This window comes from Ornithorhynchus anatinus, chromosome 15 (assembly GCF_004115215.2).
Source record: "Ornithorhynchus anatinus isolate Pmale09 chromosome 15, mOrnAna1.pri.v4, whole genome shotgun sequence".
NCBI classification, from domain to species: domain Eukaryota; kingdom Metazoa; phylum Chordata; class Mammalia; order Monotremata; family Ornithorhynchidae; genus Ornithorhynchus; species Ornithorhynchus anatinus.
Window position 1 is genome coordinate 16,910,126 of NC_041742.1, and position 13,618 is coordinate 16,923,743.

At 49.6% G+C, this 13,618-nt stretch overlaps 1 protein-coding gene across 1 annotated transcript in view; it reads left to right on the plus strand.

The window, feature by feature from the left end:
* The window catches only part of MAP3K15 (mitogen-activated protein kinase kinase kinase 15), a 55,422-nt gene that overhangs the window by 9,287 nt on the left and 32,517 nt on the right, over positions 1–13,618 (plus strand). The window contains exons 4-7 of the mRNA XM_029079580.1: positions 313–336; positions 3,238–3,431; positions 8,457–8,625; positions 9,165–9,271. Of these exons, the coding sequence (XP_028935413.1) occupies positions 313–336; positions 3,238–3,431; positions 8,457–8,625; positions 9,165–9,271 (494 nt within the window). The remainder of the gene's footprint in view (positions 1–312; positions 337–3,237; positions 3,432–8,456; positions 8,626–9,164; positions 9,272–13,618) is intronic.

The following is a 13,618-nucleotide window of genomic DNA, read 5'->3' on the forward strand; positions in this document are numbered from 1 at the left end:
CAAAGACTGAAGGCTTTGCAGCAAGGATTTGGTCATTTTCCAGAAGGTGAAAGAGGGCAGTAAGGCTGTACTGTAATTAAGGTTTTGGCCAGTTCCCAGGTGGCATGCACACTTGGAGCATTAATCCAAAACTGTGAATATTTAAACTCGCCTCTCCGATTTACAGTGTGGATGTTGCATAAAGCTAATTTTGTAGACGGTTGCAAAGCAAGAGGCAAGACGAGGTTACCATCGCCTCCCCCAGAGGCTTGTGGTAATGGGCTACGGAGGCCAGCCGGGTGATGTCTTCTCCCTTTCTGTTCCCTCTTGCAGGATATGGTCACTCAAAAGAACACAGTAAGTATTCCAAGCCCCCCCGCCATTTTGCAAATCAGGAAGACATTTTTGGCTGAATCTCCGAATGCAGAAGTTTCAGTTCCAGACTGACTGTGAGGGTGTCGTTCCCCTCCCACTCTCAGAGCTCACGGGGGATCTTTCTGAGGTGGTCACGGGTGTCACTGGTAATAAAAGAGTAAGCCACTCGTTGCTGCTCCTAGATGGCCAGAAGGTTGCTTTGGTGCGGTTGGGTTCTTTTAATGGAAGGTGCAGCCAAAAGGCAGCGGTGGGAAGGGGGAGAGAGTCCAGGCGAGACGGGACCCCGAAGCATGGGAAAAGAGGAACAACCCAAAGGTTTCGAATGCAGGGGCCTCAGCAAGCCCCAGGACTCTCCCACCCCCCTCCCAGAGGGGTCATTCCCTCACCTGTGCTCTAGCTGTTGCCCCCAGGTGACCAGGGGGGCGGGGGTGGTGGGGAGGAGGCGATCCTGGGGTGCCGGACTCTGCCTTGAAGAGCTTAGCACACCTGGGACCCTAAGAGGGACCGGAAACACCACCTGCAACAACTTCCTGACCGACCAGTCAGCCGTGGGGAATCATCTCACCCCTATCCCTGGGGAGAGGATCAGTAGTATTTAGCAAGTCCAGACTCTGTCCTGGATGCCGGGGTTACATTCAACATAATCCCATCAGATCCCGTCTCTGTCCCATCCGGGACTCGTAATCTATGTCCAGTCGGTCGTCGGTAGTCATCGAGCGCCAGCGTGTGCGGAGCACTGTGCTAAGCATTTGGGAGAGTACCATAAAGCTGGTAGGTATAATCCCTTCCCTCACAGAGCTTGCACGCAGACTACTGTGTGCAGAGCATTGTAGTTAGCGCTTGGGACAATGCAAAGAACTAGTAGACCTTGTCGCTGCCCTTAATAGTAATAATAATAATAATAATGATGATAGTTATTATCATGTTATTTGTTAAGCACTTATTATGTACCCGGCCCTCTACTAAGCGCTGAGGTGGATACAAGAAAATCGTGGCAGACACAATCCCTGTCCCATGTGGGGCTCACTGCCTTAATCCCCCTTTTGCAGATGAGGGAGAGGCCCAGAGAAGTGAAGTGACTTGCCCAAGGTCATACTGCAGACAAGTGGCGGGCAGGGATTAGAACCCATGACCTTCTAACTTCCAGGTCCGTGCTCCATCCAATACACGATGCTACTTCAAGAAGCTTACATCCATTTTGCTTAGGTTGTGTAAGGTGCGATCCTTCCTAGAGGAAGAGAATTCAGGGTTGAATGGTTTCCTTGTAATAATAATAATGGTATTTGTTAAGCCCTTACTATGTGCCAAACACTGTTCTAAGGGCTGAGCACTGTTTTAAGCGCTGCATTCCTTCAGTGTCAGCTTGGAAAGATCTCACCCACTCGTTGAAACACGACTTTGGTAGTACCAGAGTTTTCGAAAGGGCCCTGTTATGGGTAGCTCGAATGGCATTTCCCGATTAAATGCCGTTCCACGAGCTTCGTCGATTTTAGTAGGAAAAGTTTCCGAGGTGAGAGCTTTGAAACAGTTCCCAGAAAGGGAACTGTCTCCTTGAGATCTCCAACCGAGAAAAGCTCCTGCAAAAGCCATCCAACCTGCCAGTCAACCCCAGGCCACAGTATAGGGGTGGCCTTAGTAGTGATGGTATTTATTAAGCGCTTGCTGTGTGCAGAGCACTGCACTAAGCCGTGAGAAAGAGGAGCCAGGCGGAAATTAGACATGGTTCCTGTCCCTCAGGGAGGCTTACAGATCTTTAAAAAAAAAAAAAAAAAAAATCCCAACTTGCTATGTATTCATGCCCCGAGTTGTAAAAGTTGGAGGCTTGGGAGGAAGGGGATGCTGGCTCCTCTAGTCACACATCCGGCTCTTACCGTTCCGCAAGACAGGGCTTCGTCCCTTGCATCATTAAGATTGCACCATTTCCTCTTGAAGGAGGCCGGTCCGGGCCGGGCGCCTGGGCTCCGGGAGCAGGCCGAATCGTTGCCCAAAGGAGGAAGTGCCCCGGGGGTCTGCGGTATCAGGGGAAGGGGCGGGGACCCCGGGGGAGACGGTACGGAGAGCACGAACCGAACAGTGTGGTTTAATGGATCGAACCACGGGCCTGGCAGTCGCAAGATCCTGGGTTCCAATCCCGGCTCTGCCGCGTGTCTGCCCTGTGACCTTGACTTGACTTCTCTGGGCCTCAGTTACCTCATTTGTAAAAGGGGGAATTGATAAGAATAAGAATTTGTTAAGCGCTGACTGTGTGCCGAACACTGTGCTAAGCGCTGGGGTAAATACAAGGCAATCAGGTTATCCCACGTGGGGCTCACAGTCTTCATCCCCAGTTTACAGATGAGGTCACTGAGGCACAGAGAAGATAAGTGACTTGCCCAAGCTCACCCAGCAGACAGGTGGCGGAGCTGGGATTAGAAGCCCCATCCTCTGACTCCGAGGCCCGGGCTCTTTCCATTAGGCCACGCTGCTTCTCAAATTAAGCGAGCTCCATGTCCTTTCATTCGATCGTATTTATTGAACACCTACCGTGTACAGAGCACTGTACTAAGTGCCTGGAAAGTACAATTCGGCAATAGATAGAGACAATCCCTACCTGACAGCGGGCTCACAACCTAGAAGGGGAAGACAGACAACAAAACAAGTAGACTGGCATCAGTACTATCAAAATAGGTAAATAGAATCAACAGGGACTGTGTCCAACCTGATTAACTTGTATCTACTCCAGTGCTTGGCGCAGCGTTAAGCGTTTAACAAGTACCAGCATCATCATCATCATCATTATTAGTATTATTATCCAAACGGGGACCCGGAGTCGCTCTCGACCCCGAAGCTCCCAGTCTTTCCGCCGGCTCCCTGCCCTCTGAAGCCTTTCTCCGGTCCCCCTAGGCCTCCAGTGGGAACTACTACTTCATCCCTTACGTGGTGGCACCGGGCGTGGACTATTTCTGCTGTGAGAGCAGTGCCCAGCGCAGAGCCTCAGAGTACATGCAGCCCAACTGGGACAACATCCTGGGCCCGTTGTGCGTCCCCTTGACGGACAGACTCATCAGCCTCCTCAAGGACATCCACGTCACGTCATGGTAACGCCTCCCGTCACCCCTGTACGGCCTCGCCGGCGGCATCCCCCTCAGGCTCAGGGTCCCCTCTTGGGCGGCCTAGCGTTTTCCCTCGTGGATGTGTTGCGACTCCTAGCTGCGTTCATTCATTCAGTCGTATTTACTGAGCGCTTATTGTGTGCAGAGTACTGTGCTAAGCTTTTGGAAAGTACAATTCGGCAACAGATAGGGACAGTCCCTACCCTAGAATGGGCTCACAGTCTAGGGGAGAGACAATTCTAGGAGGGAGCGTTGCACAGAGGCATTTTCCCACACCTAACGTAATAAACCTTGTCGCCCCGAGCCATCTTTTCGGAGCCTCATTGGCCCAGCAGTAGCCCAGCTCAGCTGGTTTGTCTAAGGAGGGCAGGGCAGAGGCAGGCCCTGGGATGGACACCGGGGGGGAAGGCCAGAGACGCATCATCTGGCTGTGGTTTGCCAGAATCTGCCACCTATAAAGCCCAGGGGAACTTTTCCTTGGGAAGCAGAGTGATGTAGGGGATAGAGCACGGGCCTGGGAGTCAGATGGTCATGGGTTCTAATCCCGGCTCCACAACTTGTCTGCCATGTGACCTTGGGCAACCCGCTTCACTTCTCTGGGCCTCAGTTCCCTCATCTGTAGAACGGCAGTTGAGACTATGAGCCCCAAGTGGGACACAGATTGTGCCCAAGCCGATTTGCTTGTATCCACCTCAGCTCTCGGTACAGTCCCCGGCACATAGTAAGGGCTTAACAAATGCCACAGTAATTGTTATCATTGCTGTTCCATCGCACGTGTAAGAAATGCCAAGCGCCCCTGCGGTCCGCTGGGCTGGGAATTTCCCATTCCTCCCCCGCTCCCTCAGGTTCCGACCAGGATTTGAGGCCTCCAGCTTCGGGGCTGCAGCCGGGCCCCAAGATGTCCCAGTGCGGAGCTTTCCAGATCTGGGTCGTGGTGGCGGGAAACTCAGGCCCGGGAGCTCCCACCTCCCCCGCTGCGGTCCTGGGCCCGGGCCGCTTCTCCCGATGCCACGTCACAGGTGGATGCTTTCGGACAAACTCTCCCCACTTCTTCCCCCCCATGGCGTTCTAGCCACAGTGCGTGGGGCAGACCCACGTTCTCATGGAACTGAGCGTCCTCCAGGAAGTCATCTAGTCCACCCCTCTGCCCCTGGGTGGGATTCTGCTAATATGGGCAGGCTAGGATTTAGAGCCAGGATTCGGGTAGTTTGAGAGAGGCCAGCGTGTTCCTCACCAAAGCTCGTCTCCTGCTGCCCTGAGCAGCTGGCTTGGTTGTGATTTATGTTCTCCAGAAAGACTGGAATAAAGTGCCTTCCAGAGGCAACAGTTCCCACTGGACTTTGTGAAATAACCTCTCTCCTCTGCCATCACTTCTCACCCTGTGGGCTCACAACTTTTTTTTGGGGGGCGGTATTTGTTAAACGTCTGTGGGGTAGACACGAGCTAATCAGGTTGGGCACAGACCCTGCTCCACATGAGGTTTACGGTCTTAATTCCTATTTTACAGCGGAGGGAACTGTCAAGCCCTGATCTAAGCACTGGGGCAGATACAAGCCAATCAAGTTGGGCCCAGTCCCTGTCCCTCCTGGGGCTCACACTCTTAATCCCCATTTTACATATGAGGTAACTGAGGCACAGTGAACTGACTCGCCAAAGGTCCTAGAGCAGGCAAGTGGCAGAGCTGGGATTAGAACCCGTGACCCTCTGACTCCCAGGCCCTTGCTCTATCCACTGCGCCATGCTGCTCTTCGTCTCACAGTTGGGGTTGGGGGTGTCTGAAGAGATGCTGTGGCCAGTCCAGTCTGGGTCAACCCTAGTCTGGTCCAGACCCTGGCCTTGCAACCTTGGGCCCCTCCTGTCACCTCCTTACCGCTTCTCCGACAACTTACCCCAAAACCCCGCGACCAGCTGCGGCCCATGGTGGTGAGGGACATTTTTCGGAGCTCACCCAAACCTGCCTGGCTTCAGCTCTGGCAGGCCACCCGCTCAGCGGAGCCCCAGAGACTAGGAAATGGTCAGAGACTCGCCCTCAACCCCACGATGGCTGGCTGGGCTCGTGCTGGGTTCTGACTGACTATTCCCTCCTCCTTAGGTTAGCGAGGTGCTTGGGAGGGGTCATCTATGGGACTAAACTGGGCTTCCTTTCTTACTGAGTAGCTAAAAGAGAAGCAGCGTGGCTCAGTGGACAGCGTGGCTCAGTGGAAAGAGCACGGGCTTTGGAGTCAGGGCTCATGAGTTCAAATCCCAGCTCTGCCACTTGTCGGCTGTGTGACTGTGGGCAAGTCACTTAACTTCTCTGTACCTCAGTTCCCTCATCTGTAAAATGGGGATTAAGACTGTGAGCCCCACGTGGGACAACCTGATTCCCCTATGTCTACCCCAGCGCTTAGAACAGTGCTCGGCACATAGTAAGCACTTAACAAATACCAACATTATTACTAAATAGCCCAGAAAATTCATTCTTCAGTTTGCACATTGAGAAGCAGTGTGGCTTATTTGATAGAACTCAGGCCTGTGGTCAGAAGGACCTAGGTTCTAATCTCGGCTCCACCACTTCATTCACTCAATTCAGTCGAATTTATTAAGCACTTACTGTGTGCGGAGCACTGTACTAAGCACTTGGGAGAGTACAATGCAACAGTAAACTGACAATCCCTGCCCACAATGAGCTCACCGTCTAGGGGTAATAATAATGTTGGTATTTGTTAAGCGCTTACTGTGTGCAGAGCACTGTTCTAAGCACCGGGGTAGATACAGGGTAATCAGGTTGTCCCACATGAGGCTTACAGTCTTAATCCCCATTTTACAGATGAGGGAACTGAGGCCCAGAGAAGTCAAGTGACTTGCCCACAGTCACACAGCTAGAGAGGCAGTCATCAATGCAAACAAATACAATTACAGATATATGAATAAATGCTTGTCTGTTGTGTGACCTTGACCATGTCACTTCACTTCTCTGTGCCTCAGTTACCTCATCTGTAAAATGGGGACGAAGATTGTGAGCCCCATGTGGGACAGGGACTGTTTCTATCTCGATTAGCTTGTATCCACCCCAGCGCTTAGAGCAGTGATTGACACAGAGTAAGCACTTAACAAATACCAACATCATTATTATTATTACACTGCACAAAGCAGGCTCTACCATCAGAGCTGAAAATATTAGTTATGGGTTAAGCCTTCTACCCTTATCTTACATTACCCCACCACCAAGAAGGACTCAGTAAGATACCATGGATAGATTGGCAGGCTGTCAGAGAGTGTTACCCTACTGTTCAGATCCTGAAGGTGTTATGTCCCTCACTCTGCTCCTGTCTCTTCTCCTCTTCTTCCTCCTCTCACCCTCTGGGTCCTTATCCCACAACTTTGTGACTTTTCAACTTGCATGGAGGAGGAACTGTGTCGACTTGAACAAATCAAAAGAGAAGAGCAGGGCAAGTCAGGATAGTGGGAGGGCATCAAGGACACTCATTTTTCTGGTGGGGCTGGTTTCCTTTTTGACATCTGTTGGTCATTGTTTGGAGTGTTATTCTGGTCATATTATTAATAGTAGTAGCAATGATAAAATAAAAATAATGGTATTTGTTAAATGCTTACTGTATGCCAAGCACACTGAGGAGGATACCCGATAATCAGGATGGATGCAGTCCCTTCTCCCTCATGGGGCTTACAGTCTAGGAGGAGGGGAGAACAGGCACTGAATTCTCATTTTACGGAGGAGGAAATTGAATCCCAGAGAAGTTACGTAATTGGTGCATGGTCATACTCGCAGCAGACATGTGGCAGAGGCGGGATTAGAACCCAGGTCCTCTGACTCCCAGGCTCCCGCTCTTTCCACTAGCTCCCCCTCCTTTCAAAGAGGGTGGGAAAGACGGGTCCCGTAAGCACATGCCAACCCGTTTGCCCTCTAGGAGCGTGTCAGCAGCCTGCAGGGCATCTCCACCCATCCAGGCGCCACTTGGCCTTACGGAAAGGAGAGGGTTTGATGGAGGAATTACATTCATTCACTCATTCATTCAGCCAAATTTATTGAGCGCTGACTTTGTGCAGAGCACTGGACTAAGGACTTGGGAGAAGACAATAGAACAAAAAAAAGATGCATTCCCTGCCCACAAGAAGTTTACAGGCTAAAGGAGGGGCTTATAGGCGAGAGGACAAGCTTGCAATCTAGAGGAATTTGGTCACCGCCTTTGCCAGTGTAGTCCAATAGTGGTATGTACCAGTGGCACCCACTGGGTGCAATCCACTGTACTAGTTGGGCGGCAATCTTCATTTCTGAGACTGTTAGAGATGTGGAATTTGCTAAGCCCTAAGAAATCGTCACCCTTTGAAAAGTCACGATGAGCCGTGGGGCTCCGTAGTCTTCCCTTTGGAATGTCTCCTTGCCTCGGCCCGAACATCTGCCTGACTGACTTTTCAACTCTTCTGCAACACCTGAGCACTTGGGCACTCCCCCTCCACCCCCTTAAAACACTTCTGTACATATCATCAATGGTATTTTCTGAGCGCTTACTGTGTGCAGTGTACTGTACTAAGCGCATGGGAGAGTACAGCACCACAGCGTTGGTAGACACATCCCCTTCCTACAATGAGCTCATAGTCTCGGTGTCTATATACTCTGTTGCTTCCCCTAGCTGTAATTGATTTGAGTGTCTGCTCCACCGCCCGATTAGATTGTGAAGTCGTCGAGGTCGGAGGTCACTTCTACCCACTCGCTCATACTCTCCTCAGCGCTAAGTAGAGTGCTCTGCTCAGGGCTAGTTCTCAGGAAAGACTGTATGTGTCTGTTTGTGGTTGTGTTGTATTCTCCCAAGCGCTTAGAACAGTGTTCTGCTCCCAGGACCGCTCAATAAATTCGATTGAGTGAACGAATGATTGTTCATTGATATGGCTAACGGAGCTGGGTTCCTCTGAGGACGAGATCACCGCTAACACGTCTCAGAATCCGGGGTCGGTCGTCCTCCCCGCCGGCGTGGCAGACCTGACCTTTTGTCTCCCCATTTGTTCCCCCAGCACGTATTACAAGGAGACGTTGTTGAATGACATCAGGAAGGCCAGAGACAAATACCAGGGAGACGAATTGGCCAAGGAACTGGCCAGGATCAAGCTCCGTATGGATAATACCGAAGTCCTGACACCAGACATAGTCATAAACCTCCTTCTGTCGTACCGTGATATTCAGGTACGGGAAACTAGCGCGGTAATCATTAATTGGACGGGCATCAGGTCAGGCTTGCTGTGGTTGGAGCGGTACTCCTGCGGGAGAGAGAAAAGGAGCATACATGTTTTGTGGCGGAGAGAGAAATCAGGCAGTGGGGAAGGGGAGGAAACCTGCCACGGGGCACCCGGCAGATGGGCTCTGTACAAATGTGAGGAATTTCCCAACCCCAGCTCCCACAGATTGCTGCTCTGTTCGACTAAGCAGTATCTTCTTAGAGAAGCAGCGTGGCCTAGTGGATAGAGCCTGGGCCTGGGAGTCCGAAGGTCTTGAGTTCTACTCCCAGCTCCACCGCTTGTTTGCTGTGTCACTTCACTTCCCTGGGCCTCAGTTGCTTCGTCTATAAAATGGGGATTGAGACTATGAGCTTTATGTGAGACGGGGAATGGGTCCAACTCAATTACCTTGGATCTACTTCCGTGGTTAGTACAGTGCTTGGCACATAGTAAGCACTTAATGAATACCACAATTATTATTATTCCCTTCTCTCTGTCTGTCCCCAGGACTACGACGCTATGGTAAAGCTGGTGGAGACCCTGGAAATGCTGCCTACGTGTGATCTGGCTGACCAACATAATATTAAATTCCACTACGCGTTTGCCCTGAACAGGTAACAGCGATCCCGATGCAGCTATAAGCATTTTCCACGTTGACTGTCTAATGACCCTCCCAACCCCAGATTCCGCTATAGGATGGACAGAGTTCTCTGGTGAGGGCTGGAAAGGCTGTCGGGGCTTCTCAGGTAGTGAGCTGGGCATGCATGGTGCCCTGCCTTAGAACATAAACTCTCTGAGGGCAAGGAGCATGGGTCAGAGTCCTCCCAAGCCCTTAGTACAGTGCTTTGCGTTCAGCAGGAGCCAAATAATTATCTCTGATCGACTGATCTAGAAAGTTGCAACCACATGGTAGGAATGGACCTAAATGTCTTGACTCCTTCTGTCCACTATGCCAGATTGCACATCTTTTAAAAAAGAATGAAGACAGGACAGTAAGGACATGAGGTAGAGGTGCTGCTAATGATAAATGATGGAGAAGAGGTTCTGACCTCTTAAAGTTTCTGACTGTCTAGTCCAAGCACACCTGTAACAAATCCCACCCTGGTTGAATGATGCTCCCAGAAAAGAAGTTTCACTCTAGCCCACCGCATTTAACTTTAAGGTGGTGGCCATTTATTTCTTTCCTTAATCAACCCATTTATGGCAGTTTTATCTGCACACAGGGACAATGGGCAGATCTGCATCGGCATTGATTTAAGGTCCCTTTTAAGGTCTTTGATTTTAAGTTTGTTTGTTTATTCACCAGAGTTGTACCGATATGAAACACCAGTTAGGGACCAGTGCAAAAACATGCTAGCATAGCTCTTCATGAGAGAATATTTTAATGAAATTCACCCAGGGGTGAAGTCTAGAATGTGATGGTTGTGTTTTTTTTAATGGGACCTCCCGTTGAGGAAAATTTGCGTTGATCCACCACTGGATCATGCTATAGCCATACAGATGTGCGTTGTTGGGAGAATAAGAATAACAATAATAATAGTAATTATGGTATTTATTCAGCACTTACTATATGCCAAGCACTGTTTATCAGGTTATCAATCATACCGGTGGTATTTATTCAGCGCTTTTTCTATGCAGAACGCTCTACTAAGCATTTGGAACAGTTCAGGAGAGTTAGGAATGATCCCTGTCCTCAAGGAGCTTACAGGCTAGCAGGGGACACACTAAATAAAGGAGAGTTTGGCAAGGAAGCCTCTGAGCTTAAAGATACCTACACAAATGCTGCTGGGGGAGCGGGTGGTTTTAGCCACAATGTACAGTGAGAAGACGTGTTCTGGCAGAGCAGAGTGTATCGGGTTACTCTGTGTATCTATGGAGAGAGGTCAGTGCAGTGGTGGCGATGGCCGGATGATTTATTGGCCGGAGTTCTGGTTGACCTTCACCACCTGGGAAATGGGGCATGGAGCATGACCATGAATGAATTACCAGAGGTCACCAGTAATGAGAGGGGTTCCTTGTCCACAAATAGCTTCCGGTAATAGTGGCGGAGAAAACCGGTTTGAGCCTGCTGCTCCCCTCTCCCTCCATGTCGCTGCCACTTGAGAAGTGGGTTTTCCTTCATCTCGCTGACCCTGGGGGCTACTGAGCATTTCCACTGTGGCCTGGTTTCTGGGCCAGCATTTGACTCTCCGAGCCCTGGAACAAGGAGGAAGTGATGCGGGACCCGTTGGCCGTATGTCAGGGGCTTCCCGTCTTTTCCCAGCTCTGTCGCTTGTCGCCTGTTTCTGCCAGACATCCAGGGGAGGTCTCCTCTGCCTTTAACTCTGCCCTTTTCTAAAACCGACTCCTTTTGACTCTTATTTTTGGACTCATTGAATCGACAGTCGTTATTTAACCTTTCCCAAGTGAAGCGGCAGTGCCCTGTGAATCAAGCCCGGGCTTGGGAGTCAAAAGGATCTGGTTCTAATTCCGGCTCCGCCACTTCTCTCCCTGGTGACTTTGGGCAAGTAAATTTACTTCTCTGGGCCTCAGTCCCTTCATCTGTAAACTGGAGATTAAGACTGCAAGTCCCATGTGGGACAGGGACTGTCTCCACCTGATTAGCTTGTGTCTCCACCAGAGCTTAGAACAGTGTCTGGTACATAGTCAGTGCTTAATAAAGACCATTTTAAAAAGAAGTGCAAATCCCCGTTCTGTGTGCCTGGGCCAGTTCAAGGGAGGCAAGGTTATACATTCCCTGTCCTCGAGGAGGTTATGGTCCAGACGGAAAGGCAGATGCAAAGAGCGGTCAGGGATTTCAGCATTTAGAAACACAAACCCAGGGAGAATAGGCAAAGGGAAACATATATTGAGAGGCAGGGAGATGTATAGAGGGAGGGTCAACAAGAGAACACAAATCCCATCTGAGGTTTGGTTTTTGTCCTCCTCTCCTGCTAGGCTTAAACTCACTGAGGGCAGGAACCATGGCTACTTCTCTAAGAGCTTAGTACAGTGCTTGACACACAGTAGGTGCTAAATAAGTACTATTGATTGTTTGAATTTCGACTCCTTCAGGACTGCCGCCCCCCCCCAAGTTTCTTCCTTCAAACTCCTGTGTGGACAGGCCAGAGAAACGTGAGGAAAGGGGTGAAAAGAGGAAATCAGATGATCCTGTCCACCAGTGGACTAGAGGACAAATGCAATTAACAGTGCAATAATTGAGATGACTTTTTTTCTTAATGGTATTTGTTAAGCACTTACTCTATGCCAGGCACTGTACTATGCACTAGGGTAGATACAAGCTAATCAGGTTGGACACAGTCCATATCCCACCTGAGGCTCACAGCCTTAATCCCCATTTTCAGATGAGATAACTGAGGCACAGAGAAGTTAAATGACTTTCCCAAGTTCACAGAGCAGGCAAGGGCCAGAGCCGGGACTAGAACCCAGATCCTTCTGACTCAGTTGAGATGAGTCATGGGTATTGGGGTTTTTTTAGCATTAATGACAAGCACCAAAATCTGTCATAGTTTCAGAGAAGTTCATCAGTACCAGATTTGTTGGATTGGAAATTCCAGGTGAAGGGCCAATTTAAGGTAGTGGTAGCCTTGGTTTATTGGAGTTCCCAAGCTTGGTAGCCTGACCCCATTTTATTCAGGGCAGGGATTGACGGGGGCTTGCTCTGTTCCATGTCTTACTACGATGTCTAGTGTGCATTTTAACCACAGAAATGTCATCTTCCTCCCAGAAACACCTCAAACAAAAGCATTCGTCTCCGGGACCCTTAATTTCCCCCCGCCTGGGCCGCTGCCTCTCAGACTCTCTGGCCACTACCTCTCCGATAGCCACAGGCTCTCAGCCTGAAATGCCACCGCCTCTTCTCCCATACTTCTGGGTTCTTACGTTTTCGAGGGGAAGGTCTACTCTGGGTGTGTGGATTTTCAGGTGACGTTGCTCGGTAGATTCAGGCCCAAAGCTTGTTTTTCCTTCGGAGGCTCCCGGGACTGAAAGGGTTGCCCCCTCGGCCTAGCGGAAAAGTGGAAAGACTTTTAAGGGAAATGTTTTAAAGCTCATTTTTTTTCCCCTCTGGGGAACAAAAGATTGTAGAAATATATAGATCCTTGAACGGTCCACGTGCCTCTTCCCATTGGAAGCGGAGTAGCATTCGATTTTCCTAAGCCCGTAGCTCTGAGAAATGAGGCAGCGTAGGCTCCCTAACCTTACTGCAGATGATAACGGTGGAAGAGGTTTCTGTTTTGGAAATGTGGGCTGGTGAAATGGCTGTCTTCAAATGCATAAGGCATGGACACATTGATCTGTGAACAGAGGAAACTCCTATTAAGGCAGCATTTACCAGTTCACCCTAAGGTAATCTGAAAATGTCTACTTTTAAAGAGCATTTGAAATGTCAGACAGGAAAATTCCGGTCTTGTAAAGATTAAGAGCCTAATATTGTTTGAGCATAATTAGAAAGCACCTGTTCATGAAAATAGCTTTTTCCCAGCAATGAACAACTAATGTTCCACCAGTCAGAACTGGGAATGCAGCCTCAGATTGTTTAAATAGTAATAAGACTTTAGTTGGGTTGTGTCACAGGCCCCCTTTTTCCTGTAAGTCCCCCTTAGTAGGTGAAAACTCTGCTCACTGATGCAAATTGAGATAGACAACTGCCCAGTTTTTCAATGACTTTAGGCCCTAATTCTGGCAGAGCTGCCACTCTTCGCTTCAGAAAACTCCTGGGCAAACCACTCCTCCAAGTACCCTTAGGCAGAGTTTTTGGAATAATGTCAGTGACTAAGCTAAATTTGTCAGTTTCATTTTTGGCTAAATATTATTTTAAAATTTAGGATCATAATGAACCAGAAAGCAAATTCAGTCACCAAAGCAAAATAAGTTGTTAATACTAGCTTTCTTAGGTGACGCATTTTGATGTGTCCCTGGGAATTACGTGTACCCGTTTTGTTTTATCCTGAAGGGACAGC